The following is a 19,783-nucleotide window of genomic DNA, read 5'->3' as shown; positions in this document are numbered from 1 at the left end:
TGAAAGGAATTATTCATGTACTCCATACATCATGGCCCAGGACTGCCAATATTCCTTGTATGTGGCAGGGGGACCTGCTAACTTAGAAGGGGAACTGTGGGGCAAGAGGTGCAGAAGAACCTGGAAAGGGCAGCTGTTCTTTTTATAACAGTGAGGGGAGGGTATGGGCCTTACACAGACTGTTCTGCATATTAGTGCAGAGAGAACAGAGCCCAGCTCTTGTCCATTTCCTGTAGACATAGAGGATGCCTCTTACAGTGATGTTCCCCCTCCAAAAGCTAGTCCTTCAGAAGGAAGCCTTAGAGAGTCTACAGATCCAGCTGGACAAGGCTGTGCAGAAGGAGAAGCAATATATCCAGACCATGGTCAGTAAAGAAGCCTATGAGGAGTTGTCCCGGAAGTCAGCCGCCTGCCAAGATGACCTGACACAAACTCTTGAGAAGGTAAGCCATACCCTCTCATCTCCAGGGCTCTTTAGGGTAAAGAAACGTCCAAGTATCATGGGAAGTATAAGAGTCAATCCTCTGCACAACTGGCTGTCACCAGGACCATCTGCAAACTCTTGCATGAGCTAGAATTTCCTTCCAGAGAAGGCCTTGGTGAGACTTCTTTTTTGAGGAGAACAGGAAAGCAAAGATGGAGGCCAAATCCAATGAGTCTACTGACAGGTAACCCAGGGACAAAGTTTTCCCAAAACCTAGGTTGTCTGGGCAATTTGTGCCTCACTCAGTGCCGATCATGCCTAGCTGATCAGTTCAGAGAACTGGAAAAAAAGGAAACAAGGTAGGGGAAGGAGGATGTAGAAAATCAACCACTGTCACTTCCCACCCCTCTCTGGGACACTAGGCAAGTGACCAGGTGTCTGTGGCACCCTGAGCAGAGGATGGGGAGACACTGGAACCCTGCCCCATTTGGCACTCAAGAGAATGGGCCAAAGAACTGTGACAGCCATTCTCATCCCCTTTGTCTTTATGGAAGCTCAATCATACGACCTCAGAGACCAAGAGTCTGCACCGAAGCTTGGCACAGGCTCAAGAGAGGAAAGTTCAGCTGGAAGATGAAATCATTGCTTACGAGGAGAGGATGAAAAAGCTCAACATGGAATTAAAAAAACTGCAGGGCTTCCAACAGCAGAGCGAGCTAGAGGTGAGAAGCAGCCAGGAGCTCGGAATGCCTTCCTGTTCCCCGTCCCCAAACTCTCCTCTTGCCCCCAGCTCTTTAGCACAGAGCCATTCCCTTTGGCTAACGGCTTCCCTGTCTTTGCTTATTCTGGGACCTTCAAGCAGAGGCGGCAACGATCAGAGCAGGGGTGCCCTCTGCTGGTACTGGAAGTAAAGTGCCCCATAAGGAGTCTCCTAAAGCCGAGAAAGCGCCCTCCTGCCCTATCTTGGGTGCTCTGGGCTCAGGGCGGTCGGGCAGCCGGGGTCCCCTCCTCACTTTGCACCCCTGAGCAGGTGCACGCCTTCGACAAGAAGCTGGAGGAGATGAGCAACCAAGTGCTGCAGTGGCAGAAGCAGCACCAGAGCGACCTCAAGATGCTGGCAGCTAAAGAGGAGCAGCTCCGGGCCTTCCAGGAGGAAATGACCGCCCTGAAAGAGAACCTCCTGGCAGACGAGAAGGAGGTGGGCACTCCTCAGCTTCCGGTCACTCCCTCCCAGGCCCTCCCAGCATGTCCACGACCCCCTGGATTCTAGACTGCCCCTGGTGGAGGTGGGGATGCCTAAGAGCAAGGAAAGGACGTCCCCAGCCCACTCTATTCAGTACAAATAGGGTCTGGGTGCTCTAAGGCCCACAGCAGTTGCCTCAACGCAGCTGTCTTCCTGTGCCTTCATTGATAGAGATAATGAGAATAAAAGCCTATTCCAGCGCCCTGTCAGGTATACCAGTTGCCCCTGACTTGGATAACCCCCTGAGCAGTCCTCCTCCAGAGCCTACCCTAAACATTTTCACTTCCCTGCAGTAGACCCTGCTAAGAGATCTTTGGGCACACCTTATGCCCCAGTCCCAGAGCAGTGAAGTCCATGGCAGGAGGCCACAGAATATCTCGGTGTAGCCACAAGGACTTTGCTTGAATTAGGAAAAAACAAAAGGCATCCATTCCTCAAGATATTTTTCCTTCCATCTGTTAAAAAACGGATTTAACATACTGCTTTTGCAAAACATGCTGTCTTAATACCTTTGCCCAAAAATCATCATTGTAAGTATACGCAACTACTTTGTCTCTACGATAAACAGTGCCCTGCTCAGAGATGTCACCTTTGTGTGCACGCACTGCTGCTGGTGGAGATCCTGCTGTGGCAATTCCAACTCTGGCCTAGAGGTTGGACAGCAGAACCAATGTTTCTTCTTCCAGGAAGAGAGAAGAGGCCTGATTTTGGAATAGGGAGGTGACAGGCCTATGCTCTCCCACCTCTAACCATCTCATTTTCTTCTTGTACCAAAGCCTTGTTGTCTGCCCCAGCGGTCTGCGCCTAAAGAGAGCTGTAGGATACGCCGAGAGAATGATCAGATTATGTCCAACATGGAGCAATGGGCAAAAGAGCAAAAGTAAGTAAGGCAGGGTTCCAAGGCCTGGGCTGAGCTGAGAAACTGCACATGTGCTAAAGAATAGTGTCACACACACACACACACACACACACACACACACACACTGCCCTCTAGGGAAATGAATCCACTGTCACCCCACATTCAAGAGCTGAGAATAAGATGGAGGGGCCTCAACTCTTTAGGCAGAATCAGGAAGACCTGCTGACTTAGAAACAGAGTGGCTCTGAGATCAAAGGGATGCTTTGCTGTAGGTCAGATTTCCTCTTCCCAACCTGGAATCTGGCTTCCCTGCCTGGATCCCTTGAACTCACCTGATATTATAATGATTTTGCATAGTAGTTGAGAGTGGAGGGTTCCCTCATTTGCCAGGTGCTAGGGAGGATCTAGCTCTAGGGAGTGGGTGATGAGCTGGGGCCTAGGGCTCAGCAGATGCCTTGCTGAAAACACCAGCCTCCCAGCCAGCCAGCTCATGCTCTTCCTCATGGGGGTCTGGGAACTTTCTCTTATGGATTTTATTACAGGATCGCCAATGAGAAACTAGGAAACAAGCTCCGTGAGCAGGTCAAATATATTGCCAAGCTGACTGGTGAAAAGGAGTAAGTCATCCCACACCCCCCAGGCTTGGCCCCAGGCTGCTTGGGCCCTTAGGGGAAGGGTCAGCCATGAGCGAGGGCTGGCTTTATCATTAGATATACATGCATCTGACCTCAGGAAAGGGCTGGGACTATGGAAACATTCTGGGTTGTGAATCTGCATCTATGTGACCTTGGGCACATCACTTCACCTCATTGGACCGTAGTTCCCTCACCAACAATACAGAAAGGGGTTACTAGTCTCTCTGCCACTTCCCACTGTCGCCTGCTGTGATTCTCAGAGGTCAAAAATGCTAAGAAGGAAACAGAAATTGAAAGGCAAGGTAGAGGCTAAGCTGCTATAACAAAGAGACCTCCAAATGAAGGAACATAGAACTGGAAGGAACATCCCTAGGAGGTGAATGGTCTAGGTTGGTAGGGTTCCTCTGTCCCACATGGTCATTGGGGACCTAAGTTCCTTCTACTTGTTGCTCCACCCTCCCCTGTGGCCTTGCTTCATCCTTGTGGTCAAAGCTGGGTTAGCAGAGTGTGGTGTGGGAAGAGTGTGGGAAGTTTGGGAACAGATGAAAGTATGGATGTCTACAACCAAGATGTCAGAGATGGTATAGTCACAGATAATGACAAGCTCTAGGGCAGTGGCTCCCAATCCTTTGTCAGGGAACACTTAAAAAAGAACCATATTTGCTTGGCACAGTGGGAGAATTTGGGATGAATTGTTTGTGACAAAGTTGGCCAGCCAGTGGCTGCCCCAAGAGCTGAGAGCATCCACATCTCAGCACGTCTAGAACCCATTCATTAGGCCCAGTTGGACAGCTTTGTTCTGAGCTGTGACCATAGGATGGTGGCTGAGTTTAAGGAGAGGAGAGGATGATTGGAATACAGAAGTCAAGGAACTGAAAGCCTTGGATAGAATATACAGGATGTTGAAGGCACTGGGAATTCTGACAGGAGTGGACCATAGAGAATGGCAGAGACCCAGGGAATGAGGGCATGGCCAGGACTCCACCTCCAGGCCCAGTGGCATATGGAGTGTAGCGATGACATGGGGGGTTCCTAGGGTGCCTTCAACACCAGCCAGGCTCATAGAGAGCAAGAGGGCAAAGCACAGGCCCAGAGAAGTTGAGGATGAAGTCTTTGATTTCTCTCTATAAAAGACCATGAAATTTTTCACTAGAACAAAGGCATTTTCTGAAAGGGATTAACTAGAAGAGAAATGGTAAAAATCTAAAAGTAACAGATCATTTCTTATACTATGCCAGGTTCCAAGAAGTTCTGTTTCACAAAGAACTCATTCTTGAGTTTGAACCTATTTGAAGAAAACCCATCTATTTTTTTTAAGATTTTATTTATTTATTCATGAGAGACACACAGAGAGAGACAGAGACACAAGCGGAGGGAGAAGCAGGCTCCATGTGAGGAGCGTGATGCAGGACTCGATCCCAGGACCCTGGGACCACAACCTGAGCCAAAGGCAGATGCTCAACTGCTGAGCCACCCAGGCATCCCCCAAAAAATCTATTAATAATAATAATAACACAAATAATATTTATCAGTTACCTGTGCAAGGCACTATTCTAAGGGCTTTATATGTATTAATTTGTTTAATCTTTATAAGAACTCATGAGTTCAGTACCACTAAAATCCCCATTTATGGACAAAGAGAGGAACCCAGAGGCTAAATAACTTGCCCATGGCCTCATAAATAGTAAATGGCAGAGCCAGAATTCCAACTTGGGAAGTCTGGTTCCAGAGCCCACTGTCACGCATTGCCCTCAACATTGATTTGGAGAAATACGACCAGTTCTGGAGCCACAGGAGGTATGCTAAGTTCTTTCACTCACCTACATCACTGTCATTTCTTCATCCATAAATGGGGACACATTACTTGCCCAAGCTCTCAACAGAGCTGATGAGATCCCCTGTGCTCTCAACCTTCCAGCAAAGGAAGGGGAAATAAGTTGGGCTTTGACACCAGAACTGGATGAGTGTTCCCCAGGCACAGCCTGGACAGCCCAAGCATGTGGGATCATTAATGACAGACAGCCTTCCAGCTCTTCAAATCAAATTTCTGTCATTTGTCAAACTGGAGCTTTATATGAAGTACAGAAGGCAGATCAGACTCAATGGTCCCCATCTGACAGATATGAAAACAGGCCCTGTGCTGACATGATGCAGTGGCTTAGAAGTCCTGATCCTGGGTCCACCCCAACCCTGAGCCTGGGCTTCTTCCAGGGAATACACATAGGCCTCCGTTTCTATGGAGCAGGAGAGCACCAGTTGGGAAAGGACCTGGTGTCCATGATCCTCCTTCCTTTGGCACCTTTATCTGCCCTCTCTGGTGGGGAACCAAGGTGCTGAAGCAGACTGAACATCCCCTGTCCTTCCCTTTCCTTCCCCAGCCACCTGCACAATGTAATGGTCCATCTGCAGCAGGAAAACAAGAAACTAAAGACTGAGATAGAGGAGAAGAAGCTGAAAACTGGGCACCCAAGGCTGTACACCAAAGCCCTAGGCCCCAGCAAGACAGAGCCCATACAGAAGGGGAAAGTGTGTGCCACCTTGGGCTGGAGGGGGACAGCTCAGGACATGAGCCAAAGAATGGACATCACCAAGTTTGTCGGGATACCCCACTGCTCAGGTAAATCTGCCATCTGTCTTTTATATGATATCTGTTTTCTTGGTTTTAAAAAAAAAAAAAAGCAACAGCCTGATACTATTTTTCAAGAAGAGATCACTGCATTGGGAATTCAAAGTGGGAGCTGGGGGACATATCTTTTGCTTAGCTACTCTGGGCCAGAGATCACTGTTACACTGATCCCCTGTACAGCCTGGATCCATAGCTACCTTTTCTGTCACCTATAGATTCCATGTTACCCCAGAAGGAAGAAGCCACCCCACAACTGAGCTGCCCGGCCATGAGGCCAGTCCTTGAGGAATCATCTCATTAATTTCTCCTCAAGACTGTCATTTTCTCATTGTTCTCTCAGGTTCCTCATATTGCTAGAAATCAGCACCCTGCCTTGAGCATCATTTCCACGCACGTTTTTCAGAGGACAGTGATTTTCTGCCCCTCTCTCTTGACCTGGATCAGCTCTTGCATGAACACATCAAGGTCCCAGCCTATTTTGCAAGATGCTAACATTTTATTGAGTTTTGTCCACTTTTTGCAGTGGAGTGAGCATTGGAACCATACTATTTCTGGGCCCAAACTCTAAAATAAAGACATGAGCATAGCAATCTCAGTAAGCTCTTGGTGTCTTGCAGACATCTCTGCGCCCTCCAGTCCCCACCAATATGTTCATCCCTGTTTTCTCTGGATTCTAAAAAATATAGTCTCTTTCATATATACAGGGAAGCTATAATTCCCAAAGGAAACTTCTGGATTATCTGCATTCATTTTCGAACCAAGAGAGAACTAGCTCCCCCTTTATTTTTTCTGTCTGGAATTTAAGGGGAAAAAAAATCTTAAAAATCTCAAAAAGGAAAGTAATCCTGAAACCCAAAAGAAAAGACGAGAAATGAGTGATGCATTTTCCAAATGGAGGAGGGAGATAGCCATCTGCTTTCTCCCTGGCCCGCCATATTGCATTTCTCCTTTTAACAATTTTATTTTTCTCCCCAGCCAGCTCAATACAAGTAAAATTCCATTATAACAAACTCCAAGGACAGCTAAACTATTTTATTGTGGTAGGATTTTGTTAAACTGAATACATGTCTGGAATTTATATTCCTAGTGTGTAGGAAATTGAGAGAACTAGCTACTAAGGTAAAGTAAGAGAAAGAAATAAAGGAGTTTGTACCTCAGGGTAGGGGGACAGGAGAAGTGAAGAAACCCACTAGTTGGTAAGGATTCTTAAATATTCTTGCCCTCCTCCTCAGCCAGACAAAAGCCAAGACATGTTATGTAGCATGTCCCTGCCAGTACTTGGCAAGGGCCAATACTGGAAGTACAGGGTGAGGCAGGAGTGACAAGCACGTCTGGTAGTCTCTGCTGTGACAGTTGTTGTCTGCTTGTTTATGTTTATTTTTGACTATGTACCCCCATTGGGTTTAGAGTAAGGATGTTTTCCAGAGTAAACAAAGAGTGAAGAATCTGGTCCTAATGAAATGATTCCCCATTTCTAGCCTGTGGCCCATTTATTCAAACAAAATGTCAAAGTCATTAGAATCCCGAGTGCTATCTACTTAAAAAGATACTTTGTCTCTATATTTATGAAAAGGTGCCATATATGTTGGCCAAAGACAATACTTTGAATGTTGTCCATTTTTTTCAAAGTTAGCTTTCACTTCCTGTGGAATAATTACACCAGAGCATGGAACGTAGTGAGTTATGGGGAGCGAAGGAGCAGCAGAGCCAGAAAAACACAGATATATCACCCAGCCATCTGGCCTTGTGAGCCCAACCAGGGGGGAGATCTGATGGGGTAGAGGGGTTGAATTTAGGGAAATGTAGCTTCTCTAAAGATAAGGCAAAGAGCAGGAAACCAGAGGGTTGCCTAACTACGAATCTTTAAGAAGAAACCAAAGGGGTTTCTTAAAGGTGGTTTGAATTGCAGATCATAGAAATGGTCTCTGTATGATGTGTAGTAGCAGATTCGTGTCATCATACATTTCCCAAACCCATGGACTATATAATACCTAGAGCGAACCGTCATGTAAACTATGGGTTCTGTGGGATAACGTGCCAAGGTAGGTTCATCGATTGTAACAAATGAACCACTCTGGTAGGGGATGTTGATAGTGGGGAGGCTGTGCTTGTGGGGGGGCAAGGGGTCTCTGTACTTCCTGCTCAGTTTTACCGCGCACCTAAAACTTCCCTAGCAAGTAACCAAAAAAAGGAAAGAAAGTGTTATGAAACTAGGACTTACTTTAGCCAAGGGGATTGTGAATAAAGTGCTTCGGCCACCCAGTGGGAGGATGTCACTCGGATTCCGATACCTGGGGCCCACAGAATCCTTTGCAGCAGCTCCGCTCCTACTCACCTGGAGTGTAATTTCCTCCCTTGAACCGAAAACACCCAGAGCAAACACCAGCCACTGCAACCTTCTCTACAACCACCGCGTTGCCCCATAAGCACTTGGCTTTTGAGCCTTCCCTCCACAGCCCAGCTGAGGAGGAGGCTTCCTGCCATAGACAGGACCTGGCAAGCCAAGCTCTGGAATGAGCTAGAATGCACCCCCATCTCAGCCTGAGACCCTCAACTACTGACATCTTTAATGTGTTCCAAGTACCATCAACCAGACACAATAAATGCACGTGACTAAGAGCAACGGGGTGCCCACCCTAATCATGTCCACTTCAGCAGCCTCACTGTTCACTCACACCAGGAAGCCCGAAAGCCATTCTCCAGAACCCACTTCAGGGCTGTTGCCACAGGCCTACTTTTGTATCTCGGTGGGGGGATCGGTTTTTATCTGAGGAAGAAGTGGTAAGAATCAAGAGTATTAGAGCTGGAAGGAAGGATTAAGGATTTAAGGTGGATCTGAATGGAAAAGGTCCATAATTTAAAGAGCACATTAGAGACGGGTCCCGACAGACCCTTGTGTGGAAGTCCCAACACCAAAACCGATCAGGGAAGTGCTGCTGAGGGCTGGGAGCCTCCCCACACAGCCCGAGGCATCTGTACTGTGAGGTGTCCTTGCCAGGTGTTCCTGTTTTCAAATGAGAAGGCTGGTTTAACTCCTGGTTTTCATAACCTCTGGCTTCATTTTTGTGATCCAGGAAACTTGAAGGTAAGTGCGTGACCAAGGTCACAGCCTGTTAGTAACAGAGCCATATTCACTGGAAGCTCAATTTTTGCCCCATTCGGTTGCATCCCTAGCCCATGGCTGAACATAAATCACATGCCCAGCTTACTTCTTTCCACAGAGCAGGTCGACACCTTCTGCTAGCCCGTCAACCTGGTGTCAAGACTAGAAGCCTTCCCAGATGAGCCTCCGGATGCCCTCTCTTCACTCCAGAGCCCTGAAAAGGCAGTTTCTACCTGAATTCCCAATAAAGGCAGTTAGAGGTAAAGAGAACGCAAGTAGAAGTGGTAGCTGGTGTTGGCTGGCAAAGCCAGGCTTCCAAACTCCTCCATAAAACTGACTTAAATTTTAAAACCACATCCGAGGAAAAAAGTGAGAAAGGGAATAGAAGTAATGGTGGCCTGAGCCAAGAGGCTGGGGCTGAGGGCTGTTGGCTGGGGAGAAGGTGCTTCGGAGCCCCAGGCCAGGCCACCCCTGACTCAGCCCCAGCACAGAACCCTGCAACCAGCACACCTAGCAGGAGCCCCACCTGAGGGTCAGAGCAAGGGCCATGTGTGATGCAAAGGGCCACATACCCACAAAGCCATCTCAGCAGATACAGGCTGCTTAACAAGAGCAAAGACTAGGGATTCCTGTGCAAGGATCTTTTTTTTTTTTTTAAGATTTATTTATTTATTTATGATAGACATAGAAAGAGGCAGAGATACAGGAGGCGGGAGAAGCAGGCTCCATGCCGGAAGCCTGACGTGGGACTCGATCCCGGGACTCCAGGATCGCGCCCTGGGTCAAAGGCAGGTGCCAAACCACTGAGCCACCCAGGGATCCCCCAAGGATCATTTTTTATGTGAAAATCAGCGAGCAGTATTTTATACTGTTTATGTGCCAACGCACATGCCAAGTGGAAACTTCTGCTATTCTGAGCAGTAGAGCACCCAACCCACCCCTGGGGAATGGCAGAGGGTGCATGGGTGCTCACTTCCCTGCCACTTGGCCATCGCCAGCCTCCCCCGCCCACCAGCCTTGGAACAGCAAAGCACCCTAGGAGTTTGGCCTGCCCAGTGCCCCAGGCCATCATCCTTCCGTCAGCTGTCCCACCGGCCAGCCCCCCTGGGAGAGCCACTACCTGGAGAATAGAAATAAGGAGAGCTGAGGTTTTAGATCATCCCAAAGAAAGTCAGAGTCCTGCCCATCTTCTTGTTTATTATGTGATTTAGGGCAGTGAGGGAAAAAGGAACAGTCTGAAATGCAATAACATTTTACAAACAATAAATTTATTTCCAAATCCTGAATTATAACCAAATTACAATTCCCTCTAGATCTATTTTGCTGCTTTACACAGAATTTAAAAAACCATAGTCACAGCCAAGTCATTTGTACACCAAGCGTCCGAGGAATGGTTTATTTGGATACAATGGGTCCGGCCCCCTCCTGCTGCCCCGGCAGCTCAGCTGCTCTGCAGCCCAGGCAGGCACTGAGGAACTCCTCCTCCCTCCGAGGCAGAGCTGGCCCCTGCAGGGGCTTCCCCCAGGGGCCAGGATGTACATGGATGAAAGCACACAGATGAAAGGGTTTTGTGCAGGCCCGGGGCGCTCTAGCCACAAGGCTCAGGACTTTCTCTGCAGGAAAAGCCTCAGCTCAGAGCCCAAAGCGGGCTGGTGTGCGGCGAGGCGTCATGGGTTCCCCTTGCTCCTTCCGGCCTGGAGTGTAGATCTTTGTAGACCTGGAGACACGGAAAGAGGGATGAGGAACATGCTGCTGCTCGCTCCAACCAGGATGCACAGTAAGATAAGGAGCCCGAGGCCCTGAGGCTTCTAACTGGTGTGGGAGCAGGCTTCGGGCCTGAAGGGTCTTCTCCAGCACATTTCCACCCCCACTGCCTTCTTCATTTGTGATGGGGAACAGAATAAAATATTACCTCATTCTGATATCCAGCAAGGACTGCTAGAAGGTAGATTTTTTAACAATTCCTTCCATACCTCCTAGGTGAGCCACAGAGGTAGCCTTCCAGCCACCTCCCCAGGCTGCCACTCCATCTATGTAATAAAGAATCTAGCTGACCTTTGTCTCGAGGTCCTGAGAGGTCATCTCTACACCCCTGGGATTTCCCAAGGGACTAAATGTCTCTGTTACTCATGGTGGGCCCTCAGACCACATCTGATCATTTCTCCTAATGAGATGATCCAGGATGAGGGCTATACTCTGAGCCCTATGATATCAGCTCACCCTCTGTGGAAAAGAGGAAGCTGGAGACCGGGTCAATCACATGGATGCTTACCCAACCATTCATGCCCATGAATGACACCCCAACAAAATTCTGGACACGGACGCTTCCCTGGTTGGCAATGCCCTGTCCATACATCACACATCAGTATGCCAGGAGACTAATGTGGCCCTAAGGACAATGGAAGCTTCACATCTGGGACTGTCCCAGACCTCTATCTCTGCATCTCTTCCTTGGACTGGTTCTGATTTGTATCCTTCTACTATAATAAAACTATAATCGTAAATATAGTTCCTTCCCGAGTTCTGTGAGTTATTATAGCAAAATATTGAATGTAGGGGAGTCTATTTTGGGGATCCCCAAACTTGTAGCAAATTGGTCAGAAGTGAGAGTGACCTTTGACACCCCCCCCCACACACACACACACACACTTTGAGCTGGTGTCTGAAGTGCACACAATCTTGTGGAGAACCGTGCCCTTCACCTGAAGGTGGCTCTAACTCAGAACTCCAGCAGACACAAGTCCAAGGCTCCAAGGCTCCACCGTGAGTTCCAAGTCCTCGTTTGTCAGAAAAGCTGTAACTTTTCCGGCCCACCACAGGCCTCAGTACATGACAATGACCAAGAGTTGCAGATGTATCACCAGCCTTGAGTGTGTGTCTGGAACTTCTCCCAAGCCTCCATGTGGGACCAGTCAACTTCCATCACGAATTCGGCCCTACAGACTCTACTTCTCTTGGGTCACGACCTTGCATCGGGGCCTGCTCGGTCTATCGGCCTGGTTCCCAGAGCCTCCCATGGACAGACTCCATCCCAGTCAGGGTCCTGAGGCCGAAGCTCACCTGACACTGCCCAGAGGGCTGCGCTTTTCCTGCTCCTGCCGTCGGGCTCGCAGCTGCTCTTCAGCAAGTGCCATCTCCTCCTCCATGGCAGAAGCTTCCTCTTTGGCCCGTCGGCGGTTCTCCTAGAAAAGAGATAGAGGTACTGGGGACCACTGGAGACTGGCCGTTGAGGAGGCCTTGTCCGCACCCATGCCCCTGCTGTAAGCTGGGTGACGTGTTCACTGTGCCAGCTCCCAGAGCCAGGGCCACATGGCTCCCTGCCCCTAAACCAAGGCTGCCTTTTCTTTTGAGGCTGAAGCCTATTTTCCTCATTGATTCAAGACAGACACTGCATGACTCAGTCCTAACCCTGTGGTCCCAGCACTCCACTCAATTCAGTGAGTACTTTCACTCTCTTACCAAGTTCACCACGATGCCGGGAAGGACAGGAAATTAGGAAGACATTACCACCTAGCTGGGAGGAACACACCCAGGGGAGATGGGTGTGGGCCCAGTGTGGAGAGTATGGACAAGAGGAGAAGCAAAAGCCCAGCAACATTCTGCAACCCTAAACAGCTCTGGCATCCACGGACAGTCAGACTGTGAGGAGATGGAGTAGCAGCTAGAGAACTCCTACTGGAGGGATCGCAGAACCACCAATCTCAGCATCCTCCCAAGTGGGACCACCAGACCTGACATGCTTCCTAACAGGATCTAAAAGGAAGTTCACAACACCACATGCATTTATGCATCTTTGCCCAAAACAGCTAAATCTGAATCCTATCAGGCGTTTATTTTTTTTTTTATTTTTTTTTAATTTTATTATTTATGATAGTCACAGAGAGAGAGAGAGAGGCAGAGACACAGGCAGAGGGAGAAGCAGGCTCCATGCACCGGGAGCCCGACGTGGGATTCGATCCTGGGTCTCCAGGATCGTGCCCTGGGCCAAAGGCAGGCGCTAAACCACTGCGCCACCCAGGGATCCCCTATCAGGCGTTTAATTACTAGTTTAGAGAAACAGCACAGGGGAGAGGCACAAGTTAAAAACCATCATGAAAAAGCAATTGGTCAAATACAGAAGATGAAGCATTCTACAAGTGACCTGGTTTCTCCAATTAATCAATGCTGTAATAAAAAAATGGATGCAGAGCATGTTCTAGAATAAAACACTTACCGCCTAAAACTAATTATAATGTTTAGATCCTCATCCAAGCAAATCATAAAAAATTATCTTTGGGATGAAAGAAGAAATATGAATAAGGACTAGAAACTCAGATAACATTAAGAATTAAATATGTTAAGTGATAATGGCATAAAGGTTACATTTTAAAAACAAATTAAGTTCTCTTAGAGATGCTTACTCAAGTATTTATTGGTGAAATAACATGTCTGAAATATGCTTTAAAATCTTTCCAGGAAAAAAAATGAGTGCGTGGAGGGGTTGGAATAAGCCCAACAAGACTGACCAAATGTTGATTATTATGGAGATTAGGTGATGAATTCATGATGGCTTCCTATACTGTTTTTTACACTTTTATGAATATTTGGACTTTTCAATGAGGCTTTTTTTTTTTTTTTTTTTTAAGGCATGGGTGGCTAGTTGGTTGAGCATCTGACTCTTGATTTCAGCTCAGGTCATGATCTCAGGCTTGTGGGGTCAAGTCCCACACTGGGCTCCATGCTCAGTGTGAAGCGTGCTTGAAATTACTCTAATTATTTACTCTAAATAAGTAAATAAAATCTTAAAAAAAACCCAAAAAAACAAAAACCACGAACTCTCAGCAGGCCAAGCAACTGGAGTAGTTGGGAGAACTCTAACAGACCAATCTGGCTCAATCACAGCTTTTGTATTTGAGAGAGAAGTAAGGAGGGTAGGAGTCAGATGAGGACATGTCTTCAATACCAGGTTGAAGGGAAAATGGCTCCCACAGGAAGCAGAACCTCCATGGAAAGTGGAGGATCCTTACCTGGCGAGACTTTCCTGCCTGTTTTACACTGTAGAACATGGGGCCCAGCTCTGCTAGCCACTCTCCATCCACTGCGGTCACACACTGCATGTACTCCTGCAGGCAGAGGGTCACAAAGTGGTGGTCACAGAGAGGCCATGCCTTGGGCCGTCCTTCCCATAGCAGTTCCACAATTAGGACCTATGTGAGAAGGATCTGACCCCCAGCCCTTTGAAAAAGGCAAACACAAGCCCCAGACACTGGAATTCTAATCCTTTCTCCCATTCAAATTCCTCCACACTTAAAAACATGCCCCTAGTATCCAAGAGAAAAGGCCTACCCCCTCAGAAAGCCCTTCTAATGACACCAAGAGGGCTTGCTTATCCCAGGCAGGAAGTAGGAAACAATCCTGCTGGCACAGCCATGGCCACTATCATCTAAAGGTTAACTCTGTATAAGCTTCCCCCAAACCCAAATGAAAACCAATCTCTCAATTCCCCTCAAAGCAACACATGCAGCCTCATCTCCCAAGCTTAAAACTCATACTGGAAGGCAACGAAGGGTTCCAAAGGCCTGGCCCAGCCAGGGACGCCTACATCACACAACTGTGTCAGAAAAGACTCACCTTGGTGGTCATGACCAGCTCATGATATACTATGTAGTCTGGGGTGTAGCCCATTCCAAAGAGTGAGCTGGTGGGGTGCAAGTGGCAGGGCATCCCTGTCCGGATATTCACATATTCCCCAATTCCCTAGGGAAGAGACAGAACAGGTAGCCACACCAAGAAAATGCTGCTCATCTGGGCAGCCACTCCCCTTGTTGACACAGACCTCGGTGGGGAACCCAGATCTGCAGGACTGTGCAATGAGAAAGAACTTTGTTCTCGTACAGTTATCAGGCTTCTCTGGCTCACCTTGAGCTTGGCTGCCTGGTGGAAATAGGCAGCACAGATACACTTCCTGACGATGTCCCAGTCCGTGCCGCACGAGGCCAGGCTCATCCGCTGCTGCACCATGATATCCTTGAGCTGAGCTCGCACTTCCCGGACCTAGAGCAGGACACAGGGCAGGAAAGGATGGAGCCCTCCTCCTCCTCCCTACCACCCCTCACCCCAATATCCTGCTTATCTGAGCTCCTGCCCCCACCTTCCGCATGGCCTTGGCATGGATGAAATGATCATTACACCAGATGGTGGAGTAATTATTATTTTTCCACTGCAGGTAGACGTTCAGGTAGGTCAAATGATCACTCTCAGGGACAGCAAACTTCTCCCGGATTTGATCACTTTCCTCTTCTCGGCCCTGGAAAGGAAAAAGGACCTTTACTCTCTGCACAGGGAGTCCAGGCCCACCGAAAAGACCCTGGAGGCTCTCCCACTGTCAGCTATCTGCACACACGACTTCAAACATGTTGATATGTGGCCCTGACAATACAGGGAAAATAATACAGCCTATAATGAAGTATTTACTCTAAACAGGAGAGCTCAGGCACAACATGCTAGAAGATAAAAAATGATAAAATTTTCCAATTGGTCTCTGAGAACCACTGATCTAGCCCATGCTTTCCCTTACCCCAACCTGCTTAACAGAAATCAGCAGTATTATTCTCTGGAAACTTGGACTCTTGTCCCTCTATCCCATTTTAAAGAAAGGTACTAGTCCCCTCTAATCCTGCCTCAGGCCCATAAACTGCCCTGTGGCTTCTGGGAAGACAGAAGCACAGGACACCCCGTCCCCACCTTGGGCCTGTAGAAGATGGCTGGCACGGACAGCATGGAAACAATGAGCAGGATCTCAGAGCTGCAGCCCATGTCACAGGACACGATGAGCATCTTGGACAGGGCTGGGTCCAGCGGGAACTCCACCATAAGCCGCCCAGTCGAGGTCAGACCACCTGGGAGAGGAGCCAGTTGAAATGCTGAGTGGACACAGTGAAGTCAAGAAAGAGAAAACCCCATCACCAGAGGCCCAGAGGCCCTGAGGCCCTGCCTGGCTCCCAGGGCCTCAGCACCTGTGTTGTCCAGGGCCCCGAGGATCCAGAGCTGATACATGGAGTTGAGCATGTTATCCTCAGGGGGCGGGTCCATGAAGTGGAACTGCAGCAGGTCCTGCACGCCCAGGGACTTGAGCAGCAGCACCACATTGGCCAGGTTGGTCCTCTGGATCTCAGGCACTGTGGTAGTCAGGAGCTCGTTCTTGTAGGCACTCTGGGTGTAGAGCCTGCCAGGAAGAAGAATCCTGAATTTCCACCTATTCAAAATTCAGTCCTGCCAGTTCATTCACCCTTCTGCTGGAATCTCCTACACATTTGTTTCATTTCTGGAACCAATGAGACTGCGGCTAGAATTATGGCTTGGTTTTGTTTTCTATTTTTCTGTGTTTTTGTGACTTCTGTAATCAATATTTCTCACAATCAGAAACAAAGAGAAAACTGCAGAAGTGTAAAAGAACCAACAGTGTAATTTGTTCAGATCTATCCTCTGAAGGGAAGTGTGCTGTGTTCCAGGGCACGTACGTGCAACACAGGTCTGCCTAAAACCCACTGCCCCCCAGACCTCAGAGCTGCCTGGAAAGGCTACTTCTTCCACTCAGCAGCCTATGATGAGAAGACCAAGGAGCGGCAGTCCCGCCCGCCATTAGTGCCCGGCCTCAGGGACCCTAGGGCCAGCTTCCCTCTGCTGGACCACCGTCCAGTCCCCGCCGCCCCAGCTCCACACTCCGCAATCCCAGTACTGCCCCAGAAAGCAGGCTAGCACAGGGCTCCTACCTGAAACACTGACCTGGGCCCGTCCTGCCGGCTCGCCCCGACCTCTGGTTGGCATTGGCCTGGCTGATGGGGTAGATCTGTAGAGCATCCATGCCAATCCTGGGGTTGAAGACCTGGGAGGGGACAGTACAGAGCTGGTCATGGAGAGAAAGGGCTAAAGGGGGAGGCAGCCTTGAGATAAAAACAGACAAGCCGTGGTTGCTACACATCACAGAGCATAGTGTTTTAGGAATGCAGGCAGCCACCCTTTTGAAGCCAGGAATCTTAAGAAATCTCCCCCACAAATATGAGCTTTGTGATCTCTATTGAGTTATTAAACCATCTACTTCATAGCATTATCACGAGGATTAAATCAATCAAGTGCATGGCAAAATCAGCACTCAAATGTTAGCCTCTTAAATACCACCTCCACTTCTGAGTCCATCCCTCATTTAAAGGCTGAGGACCCGGGGCCCACCTTCCCACCTACTGAGTTGGCTTTGGGTGAAGGCCCACAGCCCTAGTGCCTGTGTCTTCTTTTACCTTTAATTTGCAATATCCAGAGTCAATAACAAACATGATGCCGTCAACAGTCAGAGATGTCTCAGCAATGTTGGTGGCAACGATACACTTCCGAACGCCATCTGGAGCCTAGAGCCAGGCATGATGTACAAGGAGGGCAGGCTGTAGGCTCTCAGGTAGGAAAGACTCCACAAGGGAAAGACCACACCCACCCCTTGCCAGAAAAGTAACACCTTGTCTCTCTCATCCTCCCTTGGGAGAATCCAGAGAGACCCAAAGGTGGGGACCCAAAACAGACACTCTTGTTTTCATACCTTCTGGAAGATTTTAGCCTGGAGGTCAGATGGCAGCTGGGAGTAGATGGGCAGCACAGCCAAGGCAGGTGCATTCTCCAGTTCCTCCAGGTGTTCCACAATCTGGTCTGAGGTTACCTGAGGGCACAGAGAGAAGCCATGAGACACCAGAGCCCCTCATATGCAGGATACTACCCATTCATCACAGTCGTGACTGAGGCACGCACCTCAATGTCCTCTTGGCCAGGCATGAAGATAAGGATGTCCCCGGGGGCCCCTGAAAGGTGCACCTGTAAGGACTGCTTCACTGCGGCCTCCACGTAATCCTCCTGCGGAGTCTGCAACACCAGCCAGGGACATGGTCAGAGGCAAGTGTCAAGGGAAATGTGGGCCAGCACCCCTTTGGGACCGGTGGCCAGTCACTGGTGTGGGGCTAAAGGAGGTCAGCCTTATAGTTCAGAGCTATAGATGGGCCTGCCTGCCCTCCCTGGACCCTGCACCTCTGCTCCAGTAAAACCTCCCCCCAGAGTACAGCTCTTTATCTGAGCCCTAGAGCTGCAGGTTGCCCCATCTGCCCCATGGTACCCACAAAACTTTTCCCAGCTTTCCTTCCAGCTGGATTCTCATCAGAGATCAGGACTGATTCAAAAAAGGAGGCCTCAGTACCTTGCTGAAGAGAATGTCCACAGGGAAGGTACGACCAGGGATGTGGAAGATGGGAACATTCCCAAAAAAGGCAGCAAATTTCTCTGCATCCATAGTGGCTGACGTGACAATGAGCTTCAGGTCTGAGCGCCGAGCCACCACCTAAGGGAAGAGGTCAGTCCAAGGTTTCTCCATAGATTTGGAACCCTTGGCGGCCACCCCCCAATCTCATCAGTACTCCCCACTGAAGCAGAGGCCGAAGCAGACAGACTGGCACATTAGATCCTTAAGAATCCTGAAGCCTCACCCAACCAAGTTGGGATGAGCACTGGGTGTTATACTGTATATTGGCAAATTGAACTTCAACAAAATAAAAAAAATTTAAAAACTAAAAAAAAAAAATAAACAGTTGAACATTAAAAAAAAATTATATATATATATATATATATATACACACACATATATAAGAACCCAGACTAAAGCTTAATTACTAGCTCAAAATCATGCCCCTACTGTGAATACATTGTGAATAAACAAATACATGTGTCGACTTTCAAAAAAAAAAAAAAAGAATCCCGAAGCCTGAAGCCAGGGAGCCATAGCCAAGAGACCACGAGCAAGAAGAAAGCAAACTACACCACCAGGCCTGGACCTGGCAAGCTGGAAGCCTCCAGGCACACTCTGGCCTGTCGGAGACCCCCTCGGCTTCCCCAGCCTGGAACCCAGCCCACCTAGACCACCTCAGTCATTAAACAGCAAGAGGGCACCAGTCAAAGCCCCGCGGGCACAGATGGACCGTACCCCGGCCCTCACCTCCCGGAGCAGCCCAAAGAGCACATCAGTGTTGAGGGAGCGCTCGTGGGCCTCATCCATGATGACGGCGCTGTAGTGATCCAGGTCTGCTTCCCGGAGGGACTCCCTGAGCAAGATCCCATCAGTCATGTATTTGATCAAGGTGTTTTCTGAAGTGCAGTCTTCGAAGCGGATCGCATAACCAACCTGAAGGTCAGAGAGAAATGGCTCAGCAGCCCCGAACCCCGCTCACTGCTACCACGCCCAGTTCCGGGCCTTAGCAGACCACCTCAGATGGATGGAAGCCATGGGCTCGGCCCTCATGGCCACTCACCTCCTCACCAAGGTTTCCACCCATCTCTTCACTGACTCTCTTGGCCACAGACATGGCAGCCACACGCCGAGGCTGGGTGCACCCGATCATCCCATAGTCCGTGTAACCATCTTCATGCAAGTACTGCGTCAGCTGAGTGGTCTTCCCACTTCCTGTCTCTCCAACTACGATCACAATGCTGTTATCTCTACAAAGGAAAGAAGATAAAGCACAAATTGGGCTGAGTGAGTCACCTGGGAGCCTCTGGGAAGATAGGGCCACTTCATACGCCCACATCTGGCTCTCTGAGGAGCATGCCTGCTTAGAAAGGTGGATTTCCCTGGGAAAACAGCCCAGAACTGAGACACCTCCTACAAAGTCTAGAAGATGGTGGGGGTTAAACAAGTAAACTAGAATAAAGCAAGGCTGCCTTGCCTGCTTCATGCAAAGTAGCCCAGGGTACCCGTATCAGATAAGAAATTTTTTTTTCCTTTCTCCATCACATGCAACCCATATTAGTTAAGAAAAAATTCTTTGCTTTCTCCATCAGATGCAATGTCCCAAAGAAAAAGAGCTACTGAGTAAACACAAGGGACAA

General features: G+C 48.9%; 2 protein-coding genes across 6 annotated transcripts in view; one reads left to right on the top strand and one right to left on the bottom strand.

The window, feature by feature from the left end:
- The window catches only part of PMFBP1 (polyamine modulated factor 1 binding protein 1), a 48,615-nt gene extending 39,039 nt beyond the window's left edge, over positions 1-9,576 (top strand). Inside the window, exons 14-20 of the mRNA XM_072731599.1 lie at positions 279-443; positions 979-1,146; positions 1,455-1,622; positions 2,444-2,547; positions 3,069-3,143; positions 5,540-5,778; positions 9,009-9,576. Of these exons, the coding sequence (XP_072587700.1) occupies positions 279-443; positions 979-1,146; positions 1,455-1,622; positions 2,444-2,547; positions 3,069-3,143; positions 5,540-5,778; positions 9,009-9,031 (942 nt within the window). The 3' untranslated portion in view covers positions 9,032-9,576. The remainder of the gene's footprint in view (positions 1-278; positions 444-978; positions 1,147-1,454; positions 1,623-2,443; positions 2,548-3,068; positions 3,144-5,539; positions 5,779-9,008) is intronic.
- A 565-nt stretch (positions 9,577-10,141) lies between these two features.
- DHX38 (DEAH-box helicase 38) overlaps positions 10,142-19,783 on the bottom strand; it is a 19,361-nt gene continuing 9,719 nt past the window's right edge. For all 5 annotated transcript variants that reach the window (XM_026011602.2, XM_026011605.2, XM_072731592.1 and 2 more), the window contains 15 exons: positions 19,207-19,393; positions 18,894-19,079; positions 18,102-18,242; positions 17,663-17,773; positions 17,457-17,573; positions 17,164-17,271; positions 16,642-16,754; positions 15,886-16,094; positions 15,614-15,768; positions 15,021-15,176; positions 14,789-14,923; positions 14,501-14,626; positions 13,897-13,992; positions 11,951-12,072; positions 10,142-10,607 (listed from right to left, as the gene is read on the bottom strand). In XM_026011602.2, coding sequence (XP_025867387.1) covers positions 10,523-10,607; positions 11,951-12,072; positions 13,897-13,992; positions 14,501-14,626; positions 14,789-14,923; positions 15,021-15,176; positions 15,614-15,768; positions 15,886-16,094; positions 16,642-16,754; positions 17,164-17,271; positions 17,457-17,573; positions 17,663-17,773; positions 18,102-18,242; positions 18,894-19,079; positions 19,207-19,393 — 2,047 coding nt within the window. In that variant the 3' untranslated portion in view covers positions 10,142-10,522. The remainder of the gene's footprint in view (positions 10,608-11,950; positions 12,073-13,896; positions 13,993-14,500; positions 14,627-14,788; positions 14,924-15,020; positions 15,177-15,613; positions 15,769-15,885; positions 16,095-16,641; positions 16,755-17,163; positions 17,272-17,456; positions 17,574-17,662; positions 17,774-18,101; positions 18,243-18,893; positions 19,080-19,206; positions 19,394-19,783) is intronic.

The sequence above is a fragment of the Vulpes vulpes genome, chromosome 12 (assembly GCF_048418805.1).
Source record: "Vulpes vulpes isolate BD-2025 chromosome 12, VulVul3, whole genome shotgun sequence".
Classification (NCBI taxonomy): domain Eukaryota; kingdom Metazoa; phylum Chordata; class Mammalia; order Carnivora; family Canidae; genus Vulpes; species Vulpes vulpes.
The sequence above is the reverse complement of the archived record's forward strand: the minus strand, read 5'-3'. Positions and strand labels throughout refer to the sequence as shown.